General features: G+C 39.7%; 1 protein-coding gene across 1 annotated transcript in view; it reads left to right on the top strand.

Annotated features, from left to right (window-relative positions):
- The window catches only part of pard6b (par-6 partitioning defective 6 homolog beta (C. elegans)), a 40905-nt gene extending 22543 nt beyond the window's left edge, over positions 1–18362 (top strand). The window contains exon 3 of the mRNA XM_088937615.1: positions 9265–18362. Coding sequence (XP_088793741.1) covers positions 9265–10118 — 854 coding nt within the window. The 3' untranslated portion in view covers positions 10119–18362. The remainder of the gene's footprint in view (positions 1–9264) is intronic.
- The last annotated feature ends 7782 nt before the right edge of the window (positions 18363–26144 follow it).

A 26144-nucleotide genomic window follows, 5' to 3' on the forward strand; every position in this document is an offset into this window, starting at 1 on the left:
ACTGCATTTCCCCTGCACTCTCTTAGGTGCAGCTCACGTAGGAAGCACAAATCGAAACTCAAAGGGGATTCTAGCAAGCGTAACGTTTTAATGATTGAATTAATCTTCTTTGACATGCATACCGATATGCATAGCGATTAGCAATTGCGATCAGTTGTCTGAGGATTTAGGCTTAGATGACTCATTTATATAAAACTTCTTCCTGTGTATAGTTTTTAAGTTCTGTGTGTGACAAAAAGTGAGATCCAGCCAGTTGAACAAAGGTTAGAAAGCTTCAGATTACCTTAAGTTCTCTTAGATTTGTTTCTCTGCGAAAATTGAAAAACAAAAAGCTCCTAAAAAGATATCAGCTTTTGTAAACCAGAAGCACTATTTACGTCCAGCAAAATTAATATGTCTACAGTTTGTATCAATCCAGATGCTGCACAAAAATTAATACTGCTTGCATAGTAAAAAAAAAATATTTTGCCTTTAATGAACAGGAATGTTAAAGTATGAAGGTTGCCTAGGTGTTTTTTTTTGAGGAATAAAAAAACCGAGGAATGCTATTCTGCTGCACTTTGGAAACAAAGTTAACAAATCTTGCTGAAATAAGCAAGCTGGAGAAGTCAACACAAAACATTTGTCTGCCGTAATACATCCGATCAGGGGCACGATCGAGTATGTTTAAGGGTTTTTTCTTTATTCAGTTTTGATAACAGATTTTAGAAACTGTGTCAATTAAGATAGCAATGAAAATTCCCAGTGTAACCTTTTGGTCATTGGTCAAACTAGAGTTTACATTCTGATAGCCCTAAAGCTAGTTTCTTTTCATTGTTGACTGTGTGATTATATTGATGGTGATGCATGTGTCTTAGCTAGGGATTTGTAGGCTTGTGTTAGCAGTAAGAGCTGCATGTACAGTAAGACCTGTGTCCAGAGGCCTTTGCTGCTGTTGGCTTCCTGTGCGAAACAAGTGAATGGCCTTACAGTGCGTGTGCTGGAGGACAGAACTCTCTTTTTCACCTCTGTTGTGAGAGAATTGTAGCAGTGTGCTCATTCCAAACTGTTGGGGACCTAAGCAAATTTAGCTAGTCTAAATTTAAAAAGTACATTTTAAAATGTCATAGTTAAATTGTTTTGTTTGAAGGAACGTAAATGGCCATGGAATTTACCCATCAGGCTGTTATCTGTGTCAAATGAATTCCAGGAAGTACTGTACTGAAATATTTAACAGGGCAATTCATAGTGATTAATACTGGTTCCCTGTTTTGCACACAGGACAGGTAGAGTACAAAGCCTGCAGTGGTCAGAGGAAATCCCCGTGCCAGCGATTCAGTGAAAAGGTGGCACTGTTAAAGACGGGCTCAGAGCAGTATTTGGGACAGGGACTTCATAGTTCCTCATCTTCATCGAGGAACCTGACTGAGAGCAGGGCCAGCTAGGGAGGCTGATCGGGAAACACCCACTGACAAAGCTAGCAGGAGAGCAGTCTGCAGTGCTGACCCGACAGGAAAGCTCGTCTGTTGGTTTTAACAACTATCAAAATAAAAGGAAAAAACGTATCTGCTCTTGTTGTAAGTGCATTTAATTTAGCATTTGCTAGAACTTTTTGTTTCTTGAAAGGTCATCCTACACTGAGGATAATGGCAGTGACAGGTAACATTTGTATATACTTCTGTCAGAAGGATGATGTTCTTTCCCTTATTACAGAGAGACAGTCAGAATCTCTTCTGCTCTTCTTTGCAACACTGTTTAAGCGAGTGTCATTGTTAGCGCTTATGCTTCTCACTTTTAGCAAGACAAGAAAATCAGTAGCTGCTTTCATGTAGCAGGATACATTTTAATACAGTAGATTCAATATTACCTGGCTTTTTTGTAATGCCTTGTTCTGGTTCATCAGACTTTAGTTTGAAACCCACTGATCATATCAGGGATCATACCTTTTTACAAAGCAGATTTTGAATAGAAGGGTGTCTGGAATTGAGGCACAGAAATATGTTTCCTTACAGAAAGCCACATGGTGTACCAACTTCATACTATCCAATTGCTTTGTATATCAAGAGAAAATCGTTTATTAAGCATTTATTTTAATTAGAACATGATACTAGACTGTAAATTTATTTTATCAAGTCATTTTTGCCATCATGCTCGGTGTCTGTTTAGTTTTACACAGTGACATATTGCTTCTACAGGCCTTTAACAGTTTAAAGGCCAAGATGGCATAAATGCGACTCTCTTGCCAAAATCATTATATAACATTTTTAATAAATGCTAAAAGAATTGTCAGCTAGACATATTGGAACCAACAGTTCTGTTAAAATACCTTCTGATTTACTGTTTCTTTGTGTGGATGTTCTATATATGTGTATATTATATTAGATAAATTATCTTATGAAAGTCTGGAACAGCCTACCTAGCCATGTTGTTACAGCAAATACTCTTATTTTTTCAAAGAAACGATGGACACGATCTTTAGCATTGTTATTTTTCTCTTTGCATGTTTACATGTAAACAGTACATTGTTTGTACTATACATAACTCTGTCTCTCTTTCAAACCTGGTGTGTAGCTAAATGTTTATTTCACTTGCAGTATTCCTGTGTGGGTGCATCTAATTTACCAGCTGAAAACTCTCAACAGGGAATCGGTGGCTGCAGTCTGATCACACCAAGCATAACTACAGTCTAATTCTGACTTCCCAGAGGAATGTTTTTTTCCTGTGGGCATCGTTATCACGGCTGCCTCTCAAATCTCTGGTCATGGGTTTGAATCTTGACTGGCACTCCTTTGTTTAGATTTTGCACGCCTTTCCCTTGCTTGCCTGTGTTTTTTCCAGATATCCACTATTTCTTCCCACCTTCCAAGGTGGTTAGATTATTTGATGCCTCTATATTGCCCTTGTGCATGAATGTGCCCTGCGATGCACTGGTGTCTGGAAAGGGTTTTAGGGTTTCTTTAAATCCCAGTGCTTCTGAAATAGGCTCTAGGTTTCTGCAAGCCTTAACAGCAAAAAACTGCTTTTCTGTTAACTAATGGATGTATGTTTGCCATGCCAGAAGCTTTATTGATGTATGTGCTGTAGGCGTTAGGCTAGAATTCAAGGCATCCCCTGTTAGTAAATAACATGAAGCTTCTGGCAATGTGAGTTCAGTGGGGCCTAGTTTTACACTGGGCTCTCATGCGGCTTTGACTGTGAGCTGTTATCAATGCAACTCTTTGTTTATCTTCAGTGTGCGAGAAAGATATGCACAATGGTCTGAGAATAGCAACACTTTGAGAATTCCCTTTCCAAACTTTGCATTCCCCACTTGAATAATTTACACTGTCTGACTGTGCAAGAAATGATTAGCAGAGAACTTGGTACCTTGTACGGTCTGGCACACTGAAACCTAGGACTAACCGCATCTGTGCTGTAAAATGGGATTTTTTGGAAAAATTGAATCCTAAACCACTATTTCCACACTTTCCTCCCACAGTAACACACACCAGCTGCTGAACAAGAAAGCTCAAGAATTCAGTGTCTCATATTTCAGTGTTATCTCTTTTGCAGTGTGTTTTTCAAAGGTTTTTGCTCCAGTAAAACAATTGCCAGATGTTTTCCGAAAGCAACATTAGAAAGTTTGGATCTGTTTAAAATAATATCACTTCTTAGTCTTCTAGCAGCCTCTCCTCAGTGCTCACAATTGCAACCAAATCTCAGGCCAGTATGCATTCATGTTATTTTCCACATCACCGTAATTACAAAATTACTAATGCAAGGTTTTCTTAAATCCCCATGTTACAGATCTCAGCAGGAAGGGCAATAGGTATATCTTATGATATAGAAAAAATATAGCAAAGTGTATAAAGATGCTCTTCCTGTCTTGTTCCTATTTCCAGTCAGAAAGAATGAGACAAACATAACTGGGGCTTTCTCTGCCTTAATGAATTTTTCAGTTTTCAGACAATTTGTAAATTGTCGTAGAATTAGAACTAATGAGCAAAATTACAACCGTTTGCAGTTTTGTTGTGTGCTGAGCGTTATACTGTAGTAAACCGTGCCTGTCGTTTTTAATGGACAGCGGTTCGATATTAAAGCATGAATATGTAAATGACAGGAAGGCTTTGATGTTTGTGTGTCCACGGTAGGCCACGCTGGAGGGCTTCACTGACGTACTGCGAAACAGATCTTTTCTGTTCAATGCCTGTACTGAATTTCAGTATTATTGTCTATACAGACTCAGATTTCAAGCTTCTGTACTGTGTTGTGAATGTTCTGTGCTGTCTGTTACACTGCATTGTGCATGTTCTATGTTGTCGTATTCCTTTTGAAACATTTCTTCCTAATTGACACTTCTTCCATATTTAGATTTGGCTGGATGTTAATTTATTTCAATAAGATTCCCATTTCAAGGCCGGCTCCAAACAACCAAAACTTTCTTCTTTCTGTCTGATTTTCAACTTCATAACTTTGCAATTTGCATGTTGACACAGTTCCCCTATGCAGCCTCTGCTTTATCTGTGCATGATCTGCGGTTGTGACATAGAGATTTAAAATTGTTGTGGATTCCAATCAACGTGTAATTGTCATGCTTCTACTAGGAGAATTATTGACTTGAGTCTCAGCTAGACGTGTCACCTGAGACTCAGGGATTGGTTAAATAGAATTGTCACAGTTATGTAGACAGCTTGACGACAAGTAGATGTAAGTAGATTATTATACCTGTGTTTAACCTTCACAATGTACTGCCAATCTAAGAAGGTGACACAGAAGAAATCAGAATGAAGAACCGCTTCTTTTATCTCTGGTCACAACCTTAAAATGCAGATGACCGAACAAACTCATGGAATACTTTCCTTGCTGGAGTTGTACTGTACAGTATATGCTGCTTTCAGACTGGCTGAAGCTTGTCTGTAACCACTATTAGTCTTAGAAGTATTCAGATCAAATTCAGATTTTATGTAAAAACTTGCGATCATTCACGCTAAGCAACAACGTTACACTGGTCTCCCTACTGGGTACTAGTGCAAACAGCTGCAACAATTCTCTTACATCAAAGTAACCCCAGCCTTATGTGAAACATTTTTGCTGTTCATTTGTATTAAAAATGAATGATTGATTGAACTGGAAACAAGAAGAAACTAAGGAGAATGCTCTTACCTTGGATGACTGAAGTAGCCTAACTATTGAACTTCAAATTGCAATAGTATGGACTCATAAAAGGGTCAATTCTTTAGTTTATCTGAAAATCTAAATTAATTTAAAATCTTTTTCTAGATGTTTTTGTCAAAAGCTTTGTCACCTGTAAGTTCCTCCTGACATTCCACATTTAATTGAAAATAATAAAGACCTTTTTAATACAAATGTAAGCACATTTTATCATTTAAAAGTAGAAGCCTATTTGACAACTGATTTCTTAAAAAACAGAAAATGTAAGTATCTAGGTATTTGTAATTCAGTGATCTGTGGTTGATGTTTACTATTTCATGGATCATACATGTGTAACCCAGCACTCCTTTCTCTATACAGAACAGTGGAGACTTACTGATTTTTAGTGGCTATGTCATTTACTGGCAAGTACAGACAAGTGCCTTGCTAACAAAACGTGAAGACTACAGCAGCAAAAGCCATTGATTTTTGTTTTATCTGTCATATTCGTTCTTCCCAGGATCTAGTTGTCAGATATTGTCCAATAGTTAGGTTTTCATGACATCCTAGATGGATGATTGATACAAGATGCTAGGTTATGGATTCAAAAGACGAAATTTCCTTTTTTTTCTTCGTCTCTTATTTTATTTTTGTGAAATATTCCACTGGTTTTTCACGTGCCTGAAGTTCTGCCACCAAAACATGTTGCACTTTTATTTGAATGTGTGTCCTTTGTGAGGGTGCCTGCGCGTCTCCCTTGATGAAACCGTTTAAAGGTTTAACAGTGAGATATAGGATGAGCGCATTTTCTCCATGATGTTTGAGTGGGGAGCTCAAAATTTAGAATTATAACCTATAATGTCATATAATTGCAATATAGTACATGAAAATTAATATTGAGAAATTGGTTCTTCAATTTTGGTAGCAGGTCATTTAAGCAATTCCTTGTTCCTCCATTTTGATTCATACTAAAACCCTTTGTTTGCATTGTAGTCTTTAATCATGTGGATTAGCAGCCATCTGTCAATATGTTTGTATGATTGATCTGCACTAGTCGAACATCAAACCTCAGGGGTGCCAGGATCATGCAGTTGTTTTTCCTTTTATCTCCTGGGAAACATAGGTAACTCGGCTGCTTACAATAGGTGCCTTGTTTTAGCCTTGTCATTGCAAGCCTTCAGTTGAGAAATAATTGGGCCACAGGCTACTGCTGTTTTCCAGGTGCTGTTCTCATCACTCTGACAACCATGGGAAAAAGACCTGTAGCAGCCTAGGCATGAATTAGGTTCTGTAAATCAGCAGTGATATAGCTTGATGGTACATTAAAGGTCGATCGTAGCCAGGGAAACAAATATTGTACATTCTACAAGTAGTAGTCTGCCGAATTGTTTGTTGAAAAGTCTCAAAAAACGGAAGGGACGTTGGGGACGTTTGGCTTGTGGGTAGGGAAGTTTGCTGATCCTGTCGTTGAGGGGTTCAGAATTAACCAGGGCTTTCTGTGCTGAGGAGTGATAGAGAGGCTCTAAGCTGGGCTCCTGTGAAGCCTGTGATGGCTGTTCCAGACTGTATCAGAAGAGTCTGCCTGGCACAGTACAGTATGTTGGATGGCACAACTGTGCTGCTTCATCTCTTCTGTCCTTTTACAAGGATTCACTAACCTTTCAGACAAGATCTGATGGCAGGCTGTGCAAAGTAACATGGAAGTGTTGTCCACTAGTGAGAAACGGGTAGAACACAAGAACAGTGACAAACAAGAGGAGGCCGTCTGACCCTTGATGTTTTTATTTGCTAAGTGGTCGAAGGACCCCGCAGAGCCAGTTCTTGAAGGTAGCAAACACCATATATTGTAGGGTTGTAAGGGGGAAGAAGTTTTTAATTTTTTGTTTTCTCTTAATAAGAATGGCCACGGTATTAGCTGTCTTTTAGTATTGCCTGCTGTTCATGTGGTGATGGGGGATTTAAAAGCTGGGCTTGACTGAGGGAGGAAAAGACCTGTGTTGTGCAATTGCTGGCCGGCATATTCTTTTGTGCTGGGAACTTGAGTGGGAAGGGTGTATTGGAGGATCATCCTGTAATTTTGAAGTCAGAAAGGAGAAGACAAGATGACTTTACAGGATGACCAAAATTAAGAGATCATTCACTAAAAAGATCATCATAACAGGTGAAACCTCAAAGTTGGCTGAGGCTGAGGTGGTGTACTACAGGGATCTGTTTTAGGCTCCTAATTTAAGTCCTTAATCTGTATTCTGTACATAGTAAACCAGGTCATTTTGCTGATGATAGAAATGCAGTTGGTGGCTGATGTGGTAGCAACACCAAAGGAAATACAAAAGACACTTGGCAAATGGTTTCCTGTGCAAATAAGTACAAAGTACTACATAAGGGTGTGTAGAAATGTACAGTATAGATATCAAACACTGAACTTGAACAAAGATCCAATGGCAATTTAGAAGCTTATTGACTCAGTTTCCTGTAACAATAGGGAACAGCAAAAAATAATGTCCAACAATGTCATGCTAGTGTCCCACAATGTCATGCTGGTGAAAATTGTCTGTTTTAGGCAAAAACATCATTTTTAATTTAGCTTTGTCACCACTTTATAAAAAAGGATATTGTTACTCAGAAAGGTGTTCAAGGAATATCAGTCAGATAATTTCTTGCTCTCAAAGGAATGTCAAAAAGGCTAAATGTAATTACTCTCCTTAGTGTTGAGCAGAGGAGATTATAAGGGGATTTGACTCAAGTTTTTAAAATCCTTAGAACAATTGATGTAGTCATTCCAAGGGCTACGTCAAGCTCAGTAAGAAAAGGCTGACTTAGGATCATAACTGGAAATAATGAGCGCATGCTTTTAGGTATGCAAACCTAGGGATTTCTTTCTAGTGGGGGTATTGATTTAAAATAATGCCCGCCAAGCTGTTGAAACTGACACTCTGAAGTCCTTCAAGTCGAGGATGTTTTAGAATCAATTGCCAACAACGTAGAAAATAAGATGGGCCAAAAAGCTTTCTCTCATTTGTAACCTTTCTCAGGTTCAGGACCCATTTTAACATCCTAATTTCACAAATCTGATTGCAGATCTCAGTGGTTGTAGTTGGTGGAAGACATTGTGAAGTACCCGGTTAATCATTGTCAAGGAAAAGGTTTGGTTGCGATCCAACCCTAACCTTTGAACCTGAACTTTGCAGTGACTCGATAATCCAGTTACACTGTGATGATTAAGCTGCTGTGGAATTCTGAAATTTGGTAATAAATCTGAGCACTGTATTAGAAAGCTTTCTAAAAACATTGTACAGTGTATTAAAGGAATAAGGTGAATATTTTAGAAAATATTATCACAAATTGCAGCTCTCAAAATGTTTGAGTACCTTGAAATTAACTTCAAGAGCTGAGAACAACCAAAAAATCTGATTTAAAGAAAATAGTGTTTTGGTTAATGAAATAACTGAGAGTTCAAGTGGAATTCAAACTAGCACACTTTGGTTAAATAGAGAACAGCATTTGGAGAATCCTGAGTGGAACAACTTTCTACCCAATTGAAAATACTCCAGACAACTGAATTAATGGCCAGGAAGTCACTGTTAATTGATGTTTAAATGTGAGATGCTGGGTTAACGGACCTCCAAACAGGAAGTTGTAACTGTTCCACAAATGTAGAGACTGGTCTCAAAGTTCAAGCTTTTCATCTTCCACAGATGAATAAAAACTCTCAGGAGTATTCATTCACCGTATCTGTAACAAATTACATTTAGTCTGGCCAGGCAACAGAGTTTATATGATAAATGTGACTAACTGTCAGGTAATCATTTTTTTGTAGTGTTCTAAGTAATCATAATAGTTACCTTGCCTGTTTGTGACAAAATGTGATGTTGTGTCCAGTCACTTACACAAGCACTGATTACAGTGATACACAGTTTGTCTTTCCTTTTCTGCATATATTCAAATTGCACGAGTCTTGATCCCCTAGCAGCAACACTATGACCAATCAGCAGGTGTAAAAATGGTGAATTATGAATTATACTGTGTTGATACATTCAGCCCATCTTAAAAATAAACAGTTGGGTAAACAATCTAATGCAGCAAACCTCATTCACCTTCCTGGGCTTTATTTGTCCAGTTTTGCTGTACTGACCCACTGTCCGCTTGTCTCTGCAGAGGAGGCAGATTATTCTGCGTTTGGCACCGACTCGCTGACGCGCAAGAAGAATGTACTTTCCACGGTCCTGCGGCCAGACAACCACCGCAAGAAGCCTCCGATCATCATCAGCCTTCCCAGGGACTTCCGGCCGGTGTCTTCCATCATTGACGTGGACATCCTTCCCGAGACCCACCGCAGGGTGCGGCTCTATAAACACGGCTCGGAGAAACCGCTGGGCTTCTACATCCGCGACGGCTCCAGCGTTCGGGTCACTCCCCAAGGCCTGGAGAAAGTTCCCGGGATTTTCATCTCCCGGCTGGTCCCTGGGGGGCTGGCCGAGAGCACGGGCCTGCTGGCGGTCAACGACGAGGTGCTGGAAGTCAATGGCATCGAGGTGTCCGGGAAGAGCTTGGACCAGGTGACGGACATGATGATCGCCAACAGCCACAACCTCATCATCACCGTCAAGCCCGCCAACCAGAGGAACAACGTGGTGCGCAACAGCCGGACTTCAGGGAGCTCCGGCCGGTCCTCGGACAGCGGCACGAGCCACTACGGCTACTCCGTGGCTCCGACGGCGCACATCATCCAGAACTTCCGGCCCGAGGAGATGGAGAGCGACGAGGATGACGAAGACCTGGTCATTGAGGTTGGGGAGGAAGCCCGGCCGATTTCCAGGGCTGCGTCGGCCAGTACCAGCATGCCCTCCTTGCCCAGGTACGAGCTGCACCTCGGCCTGAAGCAGAATGGCTTCCTGGCTACGAGCAGCAGCGCCGGCTCCCTGACTGGAGCCGAATCCGGAGCCGAGTGCAGGAGTCAGGGGCCGAAACACCGGAGCATGGAGGAAGAGGGAACTGTCATCACGCTATAGAGCTTTAAAACAGCCCTGTGGTGCCATACAGGAGGTGGTCCCCCCTGCCCAGACAGAAACAAGGTGCTTCACGGGGCTCAAGGGGGGTTCATAGTGGGGTGGGAGAGTGTATTTTGGGATGCTGGATGCAGGTCAGTCCCTTTTAACTGGATACAAAAAAGAAATAGTGCTTAGTTAGCTAATACAATTTTTTTTTAATTGACGACATCATCGCGGCTAAGGATAGCACGTCTACAGCATTTCGGAATATCAAAAAGCAGTTCCAATACCTAACAAACCAAAACAATTTATATATGTAGAAGTATTCAGTTCACATTGCCTAGATCATTGTTTTAAATCAGTGATTTTTAATATTTAATTATATCCATTTACAATCTTGTGATTTAGCGTGTGTTTATCAAATATTTTCCAGCAGTTTCCTTTATGAACACAAGATCAAGAGTTCTGCTAAAACTATTTTAGCCTGGTAATGAAATGTTTCTTAATTTTTGCAAATTTAGCACAGGTCTGAAAATGTACTCTTAACAGTAGCTTTTTAAAGTTTAGTGAAGATTCATTGAGTGTTAAGTTTTGTCAAACAGTTCTTTGTTTTTTTTCCCTAACATTCCATTTAAGTTGAATGAAGAGACTGTAAATTAGTTAAAAACAACCTGATAAGGCTTGATTTGCATGCACAATTTTCTTAAAGCTTACAATTATAGAGCCTCTGCATGGTTAATATCTGATTAGCATGCATAAAAACTGATACCATCTCTTTGTTTCTGACATATATAGGTTTATTTTTAATTTAATAGTAAGGAGACACATTCATTATTGACTAGGCAGATTTTAGATTGTTTTTTTACACTGTTTCTGTATGTTAGGTCAGGTCCAGTATCCTGTTCCTTATTCCACTGGTTGTTCTGGGTGATTCTCTGTTTGCATGGACTTCTATGCCATGTTAAATCTTTGTTCAACCAGTGGTTTACTAACAAAAACACTGAATTTGCAGCAAGGAAGTAGAGTACAGAAATCTGAGCTGCATTCAAAAAGATCTGGATCTGCAGTAGAGCACAGACCAGCATTGGAATATCAGTTCAGTGATTTAAATCCTTATCCCATTTCTTAACTGCAGTTTATTTCTTCCCCTTTCTTTGAAAGTGATGATTCCCTGAAATTAGAAACCACTTTTCCACTGCTTCCTTGACAGCTTCACTACCTGAAAACTGTCTCCCGAAGGTAGGGATTCAGATTTCTTTTCAACACCTGGTGCACAGTGTGTCAGTGTAAGACTGGCTGAAGATCTGAAGGCTATGTGGAGTCTGTCTTGCTAAGTGAGCCTGGCGTCTGGGTCCCTATACACACCTGTGCCTTTCTGTCCACATCTTTTTTCCCTTCCATCCCTTTGTCAGAAGTGCTACAGTCATAAATACAGTATGATTTGCTTGATCGTGGTCATGCACACGCCTGCTTTGAGTGCTAATCAGCAGTGTGACTTCACAGGTGTCCTCAGGTCCCTGATACAGCAGTGTGTGAAATGTTTGTTTGAAGCTTGTCAAGCTCAGGGATAATGGGAGGCACATAATAAGGTTTTGCAGAGCATCAAACTGTAGCATTACTGGGGACTAGGATCTAATTGGAGAGGCTGTGATTGAGAACTTGGTTTGCTTGTGTAAATCTGTGTTTTGATGGGGATGGGGTTTTTGCTGAAATTGTTTAAAGTAAAAGTAAAAGGTAAAACAACACAGCATCAAGCACAGGATCACTCAGAACAAAGCAAATTCATTTCATACCAGTGAGCGAGCAAGCAAAGCCATGTGATTTATATTTAAAAATCCAATCTCTGCCTTGAAGAAAATCTCTAAATAATAGTCAGTTTGATGGTTAGCCTACTTCTGTGAAATTGTTTTGTAGGTCACAGTTTTGAGGTATTTTAGAAATGTATAGCTTTGCCATGAACACTACTGTCATGCATGTCTCTTAAGAACAGAACAGACAGCATCAATGCTGACTTGTCTCAGTGAGCCTCTTACCTGAAGCACTGCACTGTTCATGCTCCCTGTCAGAATTGACAGCCTTGATTGTAGTTTTCAAAAAAACCTTCAAAGAGTAAACCTAAAAATATTTAGCAAAAGCAGCTTACATCTAAAAACATACTGTGTTAGGAAACAGAAAAATATGAATACAGAATATCTGCTCTTTTCCATTTTTAGTCTGCCCCCAGATTTGAATGCTTTCTTAAATTTCAGTTCCATACTTTATGCTTTATCTGATTAGCATGCATAAGCACTGATACATCACTTTGTTTCTTACAAATATAGGTTTGTTTTTAATGTAACAGCTAGGAGATACCTTCATTACTGACAATGCAAAAAAAAATTCCTTTATAGTGTCTTCTTCATTGTATCTTATTTTTAGGTCTGTCATCTTGGTGAGGACAAATGCAAATGTGAACTGTAATGTCCAAGCTGATGTTAAAGCATATTTTAATTTTTATATATTTATTTTTTTCTTAATGATAAGGGCTGTTTTTACAAATCTGCCTCTAAGTTCTTGCATCCATCATCTGAGATTAAACTGGACATTTTTTCCATTTAGCATATGCATTCAAATAAGTTTATAAATTCCCTGCCATATACTGCACACATAAAAGAAACCATTCATTAATTAATGATAAGGCAAACTATAATATGACCCTAAGATGTCTACTCTTTATAATGCTCAGAGCTCTCTGTACTTGCCTTGTTATGTAGGCTGTTATTTCAGTGGCAACTTTCCATGCAGAATCTATATATTTTTCCCTTTTCTTTTATTGATCAAGCAATAAGATGGACGTCGGCACATTTTATCCCATTAAAAGTCCATCTCAGACCTGTGGCAATAGCCTGCTTGTCATTAAATGGTGATATTTGCTTTCCAAACAGTTTTAAGACCGGATTTCAGTTTACAGTTGTTTTAAATGTCAGACTTCAGGATATTACCAGACTCTGTGGTACTTTCAGATGGAACGCCACCCTAAATGAAAAGAAGCCTTCATTTAGCTTTGTATTTGGTAAATTTAATAATACAATTAGATGGTGGGTGAGGGCTGGTCCTAAAATATGCAGCATAATTCTTAAATACCCCACAGTCTTGCCCTCCCCTTCCTTCTGTGGCTCAAACTGTAAACACTTCATTTCAAGACAACTGAGTAGAACTGGGCCATCTAAGGAGAAAGTGCAGTTCCCAGCAGCAATCAGAAGGCATTACAGGAACGATATGAGCCTCGGTGTTTCGCTGTACAGCCTCCTGTACCCATCCCAGCAGGCACTGCACAGACGTGGCTTGCTGGCAGGTGGAGGCCAGCAGCCGGTTTTCTGCTGGGCGTCCTGTGCAGGTGCTGATGGCAGTATGATGTTGTACAGCCATTCTGTATATCGATTTTTTTTAAATAAATTTGAATGTTTTTATTTTTCATATGAAAGGATTAAAGTGAACTGCAATGACACCCTGGGGGAGAGCGAAATTAGTATAAAGCATTGCCTTATTGGCAGATAAAAAGGTTTCCTTTAAGTTAAATGTCCTGGTCTACCTTGTCCTTCTTTTATGAGGCGAACTAGAAAGCTCTGCATTGATCTAGAACGCCCGTCGTTCTAGAGAGTAAAAGGGTGTTCCGTTGACAAGAAGCTTTGACTTAAAGTAAATTATCTGCCAGTAAGAGAAAGAGTAGGGAAATTATTTTAATCATTGATTTTTTTTGTATATAACACCCTCTCTTAATATTGTTTTATCAAATTATATTTATTAGATCACTGGAAACCTTCTTCTAATTACTGTCCTATTTTAGAAGATTGTTTTTTGTTTTAAATTATGAAGAGGGGAAAATGGTTTGAAATTTGTATAGTGCTGTGAGTGTCTCACCTTTTCGTAAGAAGAGACATGTAAGGCTTTGTCACAGAACCCAATATTTCCAGCATTTAATAAAATACATCATCGTAATGAAAATCACGTTAAGCATTCAGTGTATAAACCTTTTCTTTTTTTCTTAGTTGGTTATTGGAACTTCAGAGGAAGTTGTTTGTGAGTAAGAATGACCAGCACTGATTAATTGCCCTCCACTCTCAGCCTCTTCTCTTTTCAGTGAAACTGTGAAGCGAACGGTCATACCATTAGTGTGTGTGATGACGACAGTCTGTTAGGGGCTCTTGGGAAGTCAACATTAAGAGTTTTTTTATTCCACTAATAGAAAACATTTCTGATTCACCTGTTTTTACAGCATTGAAGGATGATGGATGCCACTTTGAAAGCAACCTACTGTATATACATTTAAGTTGTCTGGTATTAAATGGCTCATGCAGAAACATCTAAATTAACAGATCCTTTGGGATCAAAGCTTCTTATAATGAGGCTGGCTGTTATTAAAAAATTAGGACAATTGAGGCATCTTAAAATCACATGAAGCAATTCAAAAGTGTACAATTCTGAGCAAGAAATACGTTCTGAGCAAGAACATACTGTGTAAATGCAACTGATTTGGGTTTGCTCACATCATCAGAAGACAATCAGTGAAGAGTTTCATGAGTCTCTGTTACATAGCCCGTCAGCGATGACCTTAGCTGCTGGACGCTGCTCGGAATAGATAATTTTCTCACTTTTGGCAATAATACAGTTATTATTATGGCCATTATGTCTTCCATATGACTATTTTTTGGTAGTTCATTCACATGGGTCAGCACAGTCAGCCATAAAGCTCATTTTAAACCAAACAGACAAGGTGAAGTATTCAATGCAGCAATCTAGAATCCTTGCTTCATTATGTATTAATAACCTAATATTTTCTTGGTGCACCCCTTGAAAGACATGGAATTCATACCAGTGCTTCTAGCTGCTATCAAAGCTTCTGATGTTAAAGCAACATCATGGAACCTAGATCCTACATCCTTAAATGAGGATTCACTGTTCCATATATATTTTCTGCTCATCTTAATATATTTTTACTAAATGCTAAATGTGTATATTAGTTTATTTATACTTTAGTCATACATTAATTTGAATGTGGATAATTGAATTATTGTAGAAAAGAAATATTTGTATCCATTGGTCCAATTTTAGTTTTCCAAATCAGCCATGTTTTAGGAAAGGTGAAGGTTTTTGTATAGGTGGGCTGTTAGCTGTCCAGTATGGGATCCTGTCATTGCCTCTTTTAGCATTTATTAACAATATCAAACAATCTCTACCAACACTTATTTTGCCCCAAAGCACTGTGAGTAACATTTGGGAACACAGTTGCCTGCTCTTTCTTTTTAATTTAACACTGAAAACAGAAGGCACTTCTTTACGCAAAGGACTGTGGTAGAACAGAGTACCTGGTCATGTTGTGAAAGCCCGTACCATCACTTCTTTCAAGAACCAGCTGGATGATGACGTCACCTTCAGATCACTTAGCTTCTCAGCATGTGCTCACAGTGCAGGTTGATCCTTATGGCTCAGATGTCACTGGTACAGGCTGTGTCACGAGCCAAGTGTGACTGGTGCTGGTACAAGCAGCTCAACTGGCTGAACCAGTGTAGCACAAATGTGAATCAGTCAGCAAAGATCACCTTGGCTCATGTGTCTGCTGTGGCTTGTTGAGCGCCTGGAGGCTTGCACTGACATCAGTGACAGGAGCTCCTCCAGTCAGTGTTGGCTCTCCTGTTGGGCACTGTGGATCTGGCAGCATGTCAGCAGATGAAAAGCTCGAGGGCTCCCCAGTGGCTCAGCTGGTTAAGGTCATTTCAAGTGCAGCCTGGAAGTTGAGTTAGTCTTCATCTAAACATCCTTCAGAAGTCACAGCTTATGAGCAATGTTCAGAAACAATTGTCAATTACAAATTGCTAGGTATGTAATGAAAAATATTTAGGTTTCCCATTTTTAAAGTTTTCTGGTGCATCAGTGTTTGAATGTCAGACAGAGTACATTGAGATATTTTCCATATCACCGGGGGAGACTAAATGTGGAGGATACAAAGCTTCTTCTATTCCTTTTATCTTTACCTCGCCAGTAAATAAACCCTTCTCTTCTCGGTGATGATAATGAATAGTGTACATATTCAAATTCCAAGAAAGGCTATTAATTTTAGACACTCAGCATTTTGTACAGGGTCTTGAAGTTTATTATTTAGTGTTTTTAAGTTCACTATAAAGTCTTGAGTTCAGTTTGGGTGTCTCTCTGTATGGAGTTTCTGTTCATGACACGCTTAATTTAACTGTTGAACTGGCTGCTCTAAATTGCGTTTAATATTTTGTTTTAGGGTGTTCTGAAACGGAGTAAGCCAGGGCTATCTGTAAAGCTTCTCCTTCTGTGGTAGTTTCCTTGTATACTTCCTTAATTACTTAAGGGACAGTTGCTGGACAGATACAGAGAAGTTTGTTTATTTTGTCACTGTCTTTGTGATTAGAAAAACACATTCTTCAAAGCCTTCAGAATGAGAACTGGAACTAAGAACGTTGTAATGAATTTTCGCTGGAGAAGTGGGTTGAAGATAGGAGTCTTAATAAAAGCTCTACAGACTGCTGCCAAGGCTGCGATAGTGCATGATGAGGATCTTAAGTGCATTCCCATGAAATCAGCAGTGTGATTCTTATTGGAAACAGAAAAGTTTTCAAGACCCTGGGCAAAACAAGTGACCGCAATTGCTATTAAATCTGACATGTTGGAGAAGTCTGTAAGATCTTTACAGGAGAACCACAACCTGCACTATTAAAATAGAAGCTTATCTTTGAGGTTCACCTAAGATCTTGAAGGTCTTCACAATCAAATTGAAGTCAGACTTTTGGCCTATAAGGGCAAAATATATCCCAGCTGATGGAGCTTTAACCAGATAGAGACGACCCAACTAGGGGCACTAAGCCATTACAAGTACTGTATACATGTACAGTACTCCCAGCAATGCTAGTACCAATTTGTACAGCTGGGTGAACTGGTGCAATTTAGGCAAATAACTTGCTTCAGGGTAGAATAGCTGCGTCTGCTTAACCTCACTTAAACATCCTTTTCCATTTAGAGTTCAGAGCCCTAACTACCACTTCTGCCGTAAACACAGTTTTACCTTCGTCGAAGAAGACGGCATCACCTGAACACAGCGGATGAACGTCAGGTGAATAGCTATCATTAGTCAGGTTCAGCTTTTGTTGTGTTGAAGAAACATTTGACTCTCTTGGAAATTGTGAACTTCTTTGTACTCGCCTGAAGTTCAAATAATTTTGCTTGACAAGTCCATTTCAGCTTGTGTTTTACACTGCTTTTTGTTAAATCTGCATTGGTCACCTTCACTGTTTTGCAAGGCTTACAAGTTGGCAAATCCACTCATTTAGAGCGCTGCTGTGAAACATGTTGCTACTGAGATCACATCTGAAGAGATGATAAGTGTTCTGCAGATTTCCCCAGTAGTGACTCCCTAACCGGCAGATAGATGAAGCTGCAAAAGCAGCACATGATATTAAAGTGATCCAAAACACATTTTGGCTTTCAATAATCGTGTTTGTGGCTTAGCCTAAAAGTTTTGTCATTGTCCGGGAGTAGACTGGACAGCCTGGAGTTCCTCTAAGGATCTTGACAGACATTTTCAAATCTGAATGCATCTTTTCCCCTGGATGCATTTCAGCTGCTACTGAACTGCTAGATCTGTCTAGCATATCAGATCTCTTACAGCACTGGAACAGTACTTGGAATTTCAATGTTTTTACATTCTTTTGAATTGCAAAATAAGTATTCTTATCATTTATTGTTCCTTAAATTTTTATTTTTTCTCATTTGGTTGCTGTTCTTGGATGTGAGATACATCTTTTCATCTCATTTTATTTTTTATTCCACCTTCTTTAATTTTAGAGGACAACTTAAAGAGCTCTTTTTTTCTCAAAATTAATATACCCATTAAAGAAAATGTAACAGTTTTGAGTTGTACATTGAAAACAAAAAAAAATCTACAAATGCTGTTTATTTCCATACTGTGAATATTATTTTTCATGGAAGAGACGTATATATATTGGAATATAGGCTTGTATAGACAAAATGGGCTTTTTACATTTTTGTTAATGTTCCTTTTTTTAAAGAGTAATGATTTTAATTGTCACATGATTCTAAGGCATAGATTTGTACTGAAAAGATCAGTATTTTCTTATCACTACTGTATGCACATTTGTATCACGTAATAAAAATGTTTTAAAATAAGATATCTATATATAGATGCACTTGTATAATAGTGATTTATATGAGCTGGAAAAAAATAAACTAATATGTAGAACAAAATTGCCTGAATTTATTTGAGCTTGTGAGTAATGCAAGGTACTGGGCAAATGTGCAATTATAAGTTTTACTGTGACTTTTTTCCACACGTTAATGATCCAAACATGTGGCTCATATAGTTAAACGGTATTTGAAGATCAAGGTGGAAATTATTGTTCTTGAAATGTTTTTATGGCAGGATTTGCGCTGACTATTCATGCAACTGAGATCATTAGGATTGTCAGGGAAAATAAGAGGAATCCAGCAAACCTGTCATATTTGTCAAATGTTTTTCAATATATTGAATAACTTTTATTTAGCAAAACCTGACATTTTGTAATATTTTTAGACTGTAGTATTTGGGTATTGAAACATTGTGTTGTTTTTGTTAAACATAATACAATGGCGTAAGTCAATAGTAGTAAATTAATTAAGATTCCTATTTCATTTTAAAAACCTGATCATAGTCACAGTAATGTGTGTGTATGATTAAACACTTCTACCCCAGATGTGAGGTAAGTAGACCTCTGTTGGCTTATCCAAAAGTTTAGGTTATTGTCATCATTCCATGATTTGCAAAACAAAATTAACAAGTAAAAGTTGCTTATTATGGATCAAGTACAGTAGGTACCTGATTTTTGCCCCTGACAGCTCAAGACACAAGCATGTAAACAGCGTGGCCTCTCGGCTGTAGTTTCGTCCCACAGGTGACACAAGGCATTGCAATCCTAGGTGGGGATCTCCTGTCAGTGAAGCCATAGGTCATGAGTGATTCTCGCCTTGTGCCAACGAGCTTCATGAAAGAAGAAAAGGTTACTTTGGTAATGCAGGTGAGCCGAGTGTTGGGCAGGGGGATAACCACAAGGAGCAACGTGCTAGGAGCTGAAGCTGGCATTAATGGACCTCTTTGCCAGTATCCTCCATGTTGAGGCAGAGGCAACAGTCATGCAGCATGGTGGTGGTGGTGCTATCAGAGAGGTATCTGTGACAGCTCTGAGTCATGTGATGACTATTTTATGGGTGCAGCTGGGTGTACAGCCTCAGCTTGCTCCTATGGCCTGCTGATCCTGTGATTGTGTCTTTGCATGTGATTAACCATTTCAGAGTCAATCATGGGCTTCTGCTGGCTGGTACCACTGCTTGAGTATAGTGTTGGTAGTATGGATAGATCCCGAGCATGCACGTGACTTAACCTTGTGACCTTCCTTCCCACCTCATGCACACGACTGTTCTCACTCTTCTACCGGCTTGTCACACTATTACTGTGTGATACAGACTGGTAAACCCTATGCACATCACAGCCTCGCATTGTGTCCAGACAAATCAGGCAATTAGCAGTGTATGAGAATAAGAGTTTCGTTGCATCTGGGTTTTTGATAGATGCTCAATATGGGGTCTGCTTGGCCATCTGTAAGAAGTATTAGGTGTTAATTTGGTCGATCAAAAAAAAAAAACTCAGGAAGCATACCTTTTCAAATAAAAACAAATTTAGACATCATTAAAAAAGAAATGTTTTATTCTTCCTGTAAAAACAAGTTATATGCTACTTTGCCAATTTTTCCGACATTTTGCATTGCTCAACTATGCACTGTAATATGTGAATATTATAATCAATGTGAATTAAAGCCTGCAAATTCTTTTTCATGATTGTGGTAGCTGCGAAAGTGGATATAATTGTAGAAAGCTCGAGTGGAAGCTTTGATCAAATTGCTGTCCAGATGTAAGCTTGTTTCTAAGGCAAGGTTCTCTTGCAGATTTCCTTGACATGCCAACAATGAGCAAAGGAAAAGCAAGTTAACCTGAGGGCCTCTCTTCCGCGGGTCTGCTCACACTGCTCACTGCTCTGTGTGCACAGGTGGCTCATGAAACCTCTGCTGGTATAGATCTAGTTTAATGTCCAAAGAATAGGAAAACACAGACCACAGAACAAGCAGGATCCCGATGGGCATCTTTCAAAACAGGAGTGTATATAGGTTTGAGTCTCGTACATGCTTATCTTACACAGCTCTTATGCTGTGGTGCTCTTGTCATAATCCTTAAAAATCCTTTTAAAACCACCTCTAATAAGCCAATAGATGAATAGTTCCCAGAGTAACAAAATATTGCTGCTCATTTCCCTAATTGTACCTTGCATTCAGAAGGCATCCTGCTGGTGAAGACACAATAATGTACACTGTTCCATAGTACATATGCTTGAGTCTTATACAATAGGCCCAAAGCAGTGGATGTGACCTAATTCTTAGGAAATCACTGAGCAGCAACTGGTGAAGCTCTCTAAGCACAAAGAATTTAGTTTCCTTTTGATTTGAATACTTGGGTATTGAGACTTTATACAAGTTCTAATTACAGTATATTTGGCAGCTTTGGTTCAGCTGTCTAAAGAGAGGATCCATTCTATAAACCTATCACTGCAGTTCAATGAACAGAGTTCACTGCCATAGTGTTACATAGCACGAGAGCACCACACTTCTGTGAAGACATGGAAGTGCAGGGACAGAATATGTAAATATGTTTTTTAACATTTTGCTTCCTGTTAAAGTGAATTACTTGTGTTAATTAGAATCCATTCGTATGAGCCCTGAATCATCAATGCCATGCACATCTGCATTGTGCGTGTGTGTAGATCATGTAGTCAGCTTCAGGAGTCTGTCTCCAGTCTTGGGCATGTGTCCAGAAGCCAGATGTGTGCATTACTCATTTAAAATGGCAGTGTTGCACCCTGGGTTTCAATCACTGGTGCAGTGGCAGAGATTGGATGATATTGATCTGCTGGAATCCAGATTGCCACAGCAGAGCAGTGCTGGTTGTCAGACTCTGATCTGAGTTTCAGTCTCTTGCTCTGCTCTCCTCGATTGAGGCCCAAGTGCACGTGGGATACTTCTACATGCTTCAAAGCCCATGCAGCATCAACGCAATAGCTGTTCAGGATACACGCTCCAAAGAGCAAATATACACCTCTGCATGCAGAGATGCTTTAGTTTAGCTTTGAATGCACGCTCCAGTTTTCTCACAATTTCCAACGGCAGGCCAGCTGGGTTAATGGCTGCCCTGCCTCCAGCATATCGCCCATTCCCCCTCTGCTTCTGCAGTGAGCTCTGGAATGCGCCAGCCCTCAGCAGGAGCAAGCAGTTTTCTGAGCAAGGATGACTGGAAATCTCACTTCTGCCTCCAGACGGCTGCCAGGTTAGTATCAACCCACTCGCTGTGGCAGCATGAAATATCCCGCCTTTATCCACCCAAGTGCCAGTACTGGGTTTACTCCTGAAATCCATTTAGGTGGGTTTTGATCAAATTCAATTTGTTACTTAGCTCTCAAACTTATGACCTTAAATGCTGTGCAGCCTGTCCTCGACCAAGTAATCTCTCAGAGTATTCAGGGACCTAAGGGTGCAGAACCAAGTCTTGCTGTGACCACAGGATGTCATTTCACCCCATGTCTTTTACCACTGTCACCGATCAATGATTTAAAAGCCCTTTCCTGTTGGCAGGAAGTCTGCCTGCTTGTAGACGTCTGCCCCAGAAGCCCAGGGAGTAAAGTTCAATCACATTCTTGATGGACACACACAAACATAGAAACCATTTAGAGGCACAAGTTAGTCTGGGTCTTTGGAAAGTGAGGGGAAACTAGAATGATTGTCAAAAACACACATAAACACAGTTTGCAAGGATGCAAACATCCTGTCTAGGGCTCAACCCAGGCTGAATCTGAGAGCTGTGAGAGAGCAGCCCGAACTACCCTACCATCATAGTGTCACCCATATCTCACCTACTTAATTGATCTAATTATTGGCTTAGTTGGTCCTGTTAAGTCTCTTCTCAGTTATTTATGTGCCAGAGATATAAATGGGACCTGATGGGTTACACCACCCCTTGTCAGGAGTATGAATTTCACTGTTCCCAAGCCTGGTCACAGAGGTGGGGCTGACAGGCTACAGTATTCAGAATTGTAAGGGATGGGCATGTGCATTGCACGTGCTTGTTCAGGCGATCCTGTTAGCTGCAGAACAGTGGCATCTAGTGGCCGTCAGTAAGATGGCCATGTTTTCCATTGCTTTTAAATGACAGATTTGATCAAATAGTACAAGAAGTTTATTGCAGTTTGTACATGTACATTGCTATTCTTTCGGGACATGCATTGTACAGCAGATGACACAACACAATGTAGACAGGACAATGCAAAACGGCACATAATAAATAGTGACAGTAATACATATTTAGTATAGATCACTGAAAGCTACAGTATAGTACAGGTAACTGATAATTCTGATATTAAGAGCTGCTACATTATTGCCTAATGTAAATACTGTTTTACATATTTTTTATGCAGTTAACACAGACCTCATATGTGTAATTCATTTTGCACAGAACTTCATATAATTGGACAAATGCTATAGGTTGTTCAGAACATGTATTACATGATGCAAAATCAAATAAGCGACCGAAAACAGATTTGTACATTAACTGATGAAACCTCTTCTTAGTGTTTGTACACTAAATTCTAACTGAAGCAACCAGGATGTATAGTGTCCTCCACTGTTGCCCCTTTCGGTATTCCACTTGATACTGCACTCATTTAAAATACAGTATAATAAATATTTTATACCATCAAGACCTACATTCATTTTTGCTTAGTAGACCTGCTGAATCTGTGGCACAGTGGTTAGCATTGCTTCCTTGCTTAATTTTTAAGAACTTTTTCTTTTCACAAATAATTACAGAATAGAAATGCCAAAAACTGTAAAGTTCCTTTTTGTATTTTGTATTATATAAACCTAAAACAGTATACATGCACCCATTTTGCATGCCATTTTAAATGAGTAATGCATACATCACAGCTTCCAAACGCAACACTTGTTGATACTTTTTGCCCTGAAAATGCCATTTTTCCTCACATGATTTCTCTTTTTATGAGCACAGGGTTGTTATTCTTCACTCTCTGATTTCCACAGATTATCTGCTTCCTCCTTCTGTACTCTCCACGGGTCTCTGGAGTGATAGTTGTCTTTAATGCTGGACAGGACCAGGCTACCTGCTCCCCTGACTGGACCCTCAGGGCCTGTGAGCCCTGCCCCCTCCCTGCAGACATGCTGTACAGTATGTAATGAGGCCAGTGGTCAGGAGGAGGTCAAGTAAAGTGACCTGCTAACAGTTCTGTAACTGAGCCCAGAAAGCCTGATCAAAATGGCAGGATCAAAGGAGATGGCTCACTGTCTCTTCCTCACAACAGCACAGTTCTCACACAGCGAGGGCTGGGAGTGAGGCCCCTGCAGTACAAGAGTTGGCTGTTGGCTTCTGGGACATCTGTCCCTGGAGCGAGTGTGTGCATGTCTGTGTCTGTGTGCCCTGTGATGGACTGGTGTCTTGTCCAGGGCGTACCCTGCTTTGTGCCCATTGCTTGCTGGGATAGACTCTGGCTCCCCCGTGACAGTTAGAAAATGGATGGATGGATTACTTCACCCAGAAAGAGGTTTTGCTCGAACACACAAAAAAATGCTTTACAAAAACAAATGTATTAATTTGGAAGTTTACTTACTTTGTAGTACAAACAGATAGACAGAAAATGACACAGTTGTTGACTTAACATACTATTAAGTGGGTTAATATATGGAAAGAAATGAACAGATGTTATAAAATGATTAAAGTGTAAAGAAACATGAAAATATACTGTAAACTTCATGCACTTCCATTCATTCCTGTGGGTCAGGACTTATGTTTCTCTTTCTGGGCCCATGTGATATGTGGGACATGACATTCTAATAGTGCTTTCTGCACACATTGTGGTGTTTTCCCACAATGACAGGGGCTCTGTGCCCTCTCCCCCTCACTCCATTTCTCACCGAACCCCCGTCACTACTGCCCTTCTTTAGATATGATTTAGGACTTGCAGTTTGGAAACAATTTGGAAATTACCGTTCGCACATTTGGGGGTCTATATCGCCACTTTTGGGAACGATTTCTTTCCGCAGGAAAAAAAAATGTTTACCTTGACATGACTCATGATTGCTTTTATATTCTAATGCAGAGATTTATGTTCCGTTATCTTGCAAGAACGTCAGACATTCCCGCTTTGAGTAAAAGCAATCATAAGTGATTAATTGTTTTACGGAGTAATAGAGTAATACAGAGTAATAGAGTTTGAATAATTGTGCTAGGGGTTTCTAATTAATCATTAACAGAGGGCAGTAACATACTCATTACAGAGTACGAGAAGCGGTTTTTGTTTTACATTTTTTTCTCTGTAATGCTCTGACGCTCTACACACAATCTGTAGGAAACGTATTCAGAGTCTAGCCATTTTCTTTAATTGCTTTCGCCACATACAGTACTTTGCAATATCAAGAGTGAGTGTCACCCACTTCTAACTTCAAAGGCTGTAGCACGTACTGTACTGTTTCAGCGGACGTCCGTCTCAGTCATGCCTGACAGCGCAAAAACCGCACAGCACCCCAAACAAGAAACCTGTTGTACCAACATTCACGCCCCTGGAGGCAAATTATTTGTTCACCTTTGAGATCCCAGGGGAGATTCCATCTTCATAATGAGCTCCAGCTCCACGGTGCCTCCAGTCATTTTTACCTGCTGCCTGATGTCAGAGGTTTCTGATTGCGTAGCAATGCTGCCGTGTGATCCCACTGGGAGCCCAGCGTCATTGAGTCTGCAGTGAAGCCTGTTCAGCGCAGCATTACGATCCGTTCTTGCCCTGGTGAAAGAGAACATCAGCTTGAACGCTACGAAACTCGTCCACACACGATGCTTTGAGAACAGGTGATCCTAAGAAGCATTCCGACTTCTCCGTACCTCGCAAACCAACCCCACATCAGCTGCACAGGACACAGGTCTTTATTAGGTGCATCACTGCTCTTCCCTGGCACGAAGGACTCTCTGATCCTTCGCTTGTCAAACAGACTCAGGTTCAGAGTATCCCCTAGGCACAGGCTGAATCACGTTTCCCACTGACTTTTACACCACTTGACATGACCTGAAGTCTTCTGATGGAATGGCTGTATTCCGTAACGGCAACTCTCGCACTGCAGAACCTCGTACATCAAGAAGAAGAGTGGTGTTCAGAGAGAGAGCTCCAATGAAGACAACTTATTTACTTCTCGGCAGTATTATAATAAGACATGACATATTTTAAATCAAAATTAATCTTCCAGTTGGTATTTACACACACCTGTTCTCTTTTATGGTAAAGAGCATAGCTTGAGGACCGGTGTGTATGGGGCATTGCTCAGTGTACCTCATCAAAGTATTACATGAGTTGCAAGCAACAAGCTATTAATTTATCAGTGTTCAGTAAACTTAGAAAACACTGAATTTCGCTAATACGTGTAGCTTAACACTGAAAAAATTATGAAAGATGGGCTGTTATCACTTCTGACTCGAGTGTATGTATATATTTGTATGCGTATGCATATCCATATGCATTTATATACAGCTACATGATCTTCAGAAATTTGAAAGGGTGTTTGTAGAAGCACAATTGCCTGTCAAAAAAAGTCGACCTGGGTATACTTATTTAAAAAAAAACGAACCGAAAATAATCTTGATTTATTTTGTAGTTAACATCAGAATAATTAATTCCTGTTTGTTTCACTTTATATAATAAACCAATTTAATACAGGAGACGTCTTCTCCTTTTCTTGTACTAAATTTTTTATCATGAATTAAACCCAGTTAAAAAGTTAAAAGATTTCTAGTGCACACTTCAACATACCGGGGGGCGAGAAGGTTAGTGTATACAGTACGTGGGTGTTCAACTTTGCCATCCAGTGGAGAGAATCTGAGATCTCAGCGCGGTGGCGC

The sequence above is a fragment of the Atractosteus spatula genome, chromosome 19 (genome assembly GCF_055471065.1).
Source record: "Atractosteus spatula isolate fAtrSpa1 chromosome 19, fAtrSpa1.hap1, whole genome shotgun sequence".
Lineage (NCBI taxonomy): Eukaryota > Metazoa > Chordata > Actinopteri > Semionotiformes > Lepisosteidae > Atractosteus > Atractosteus spatula.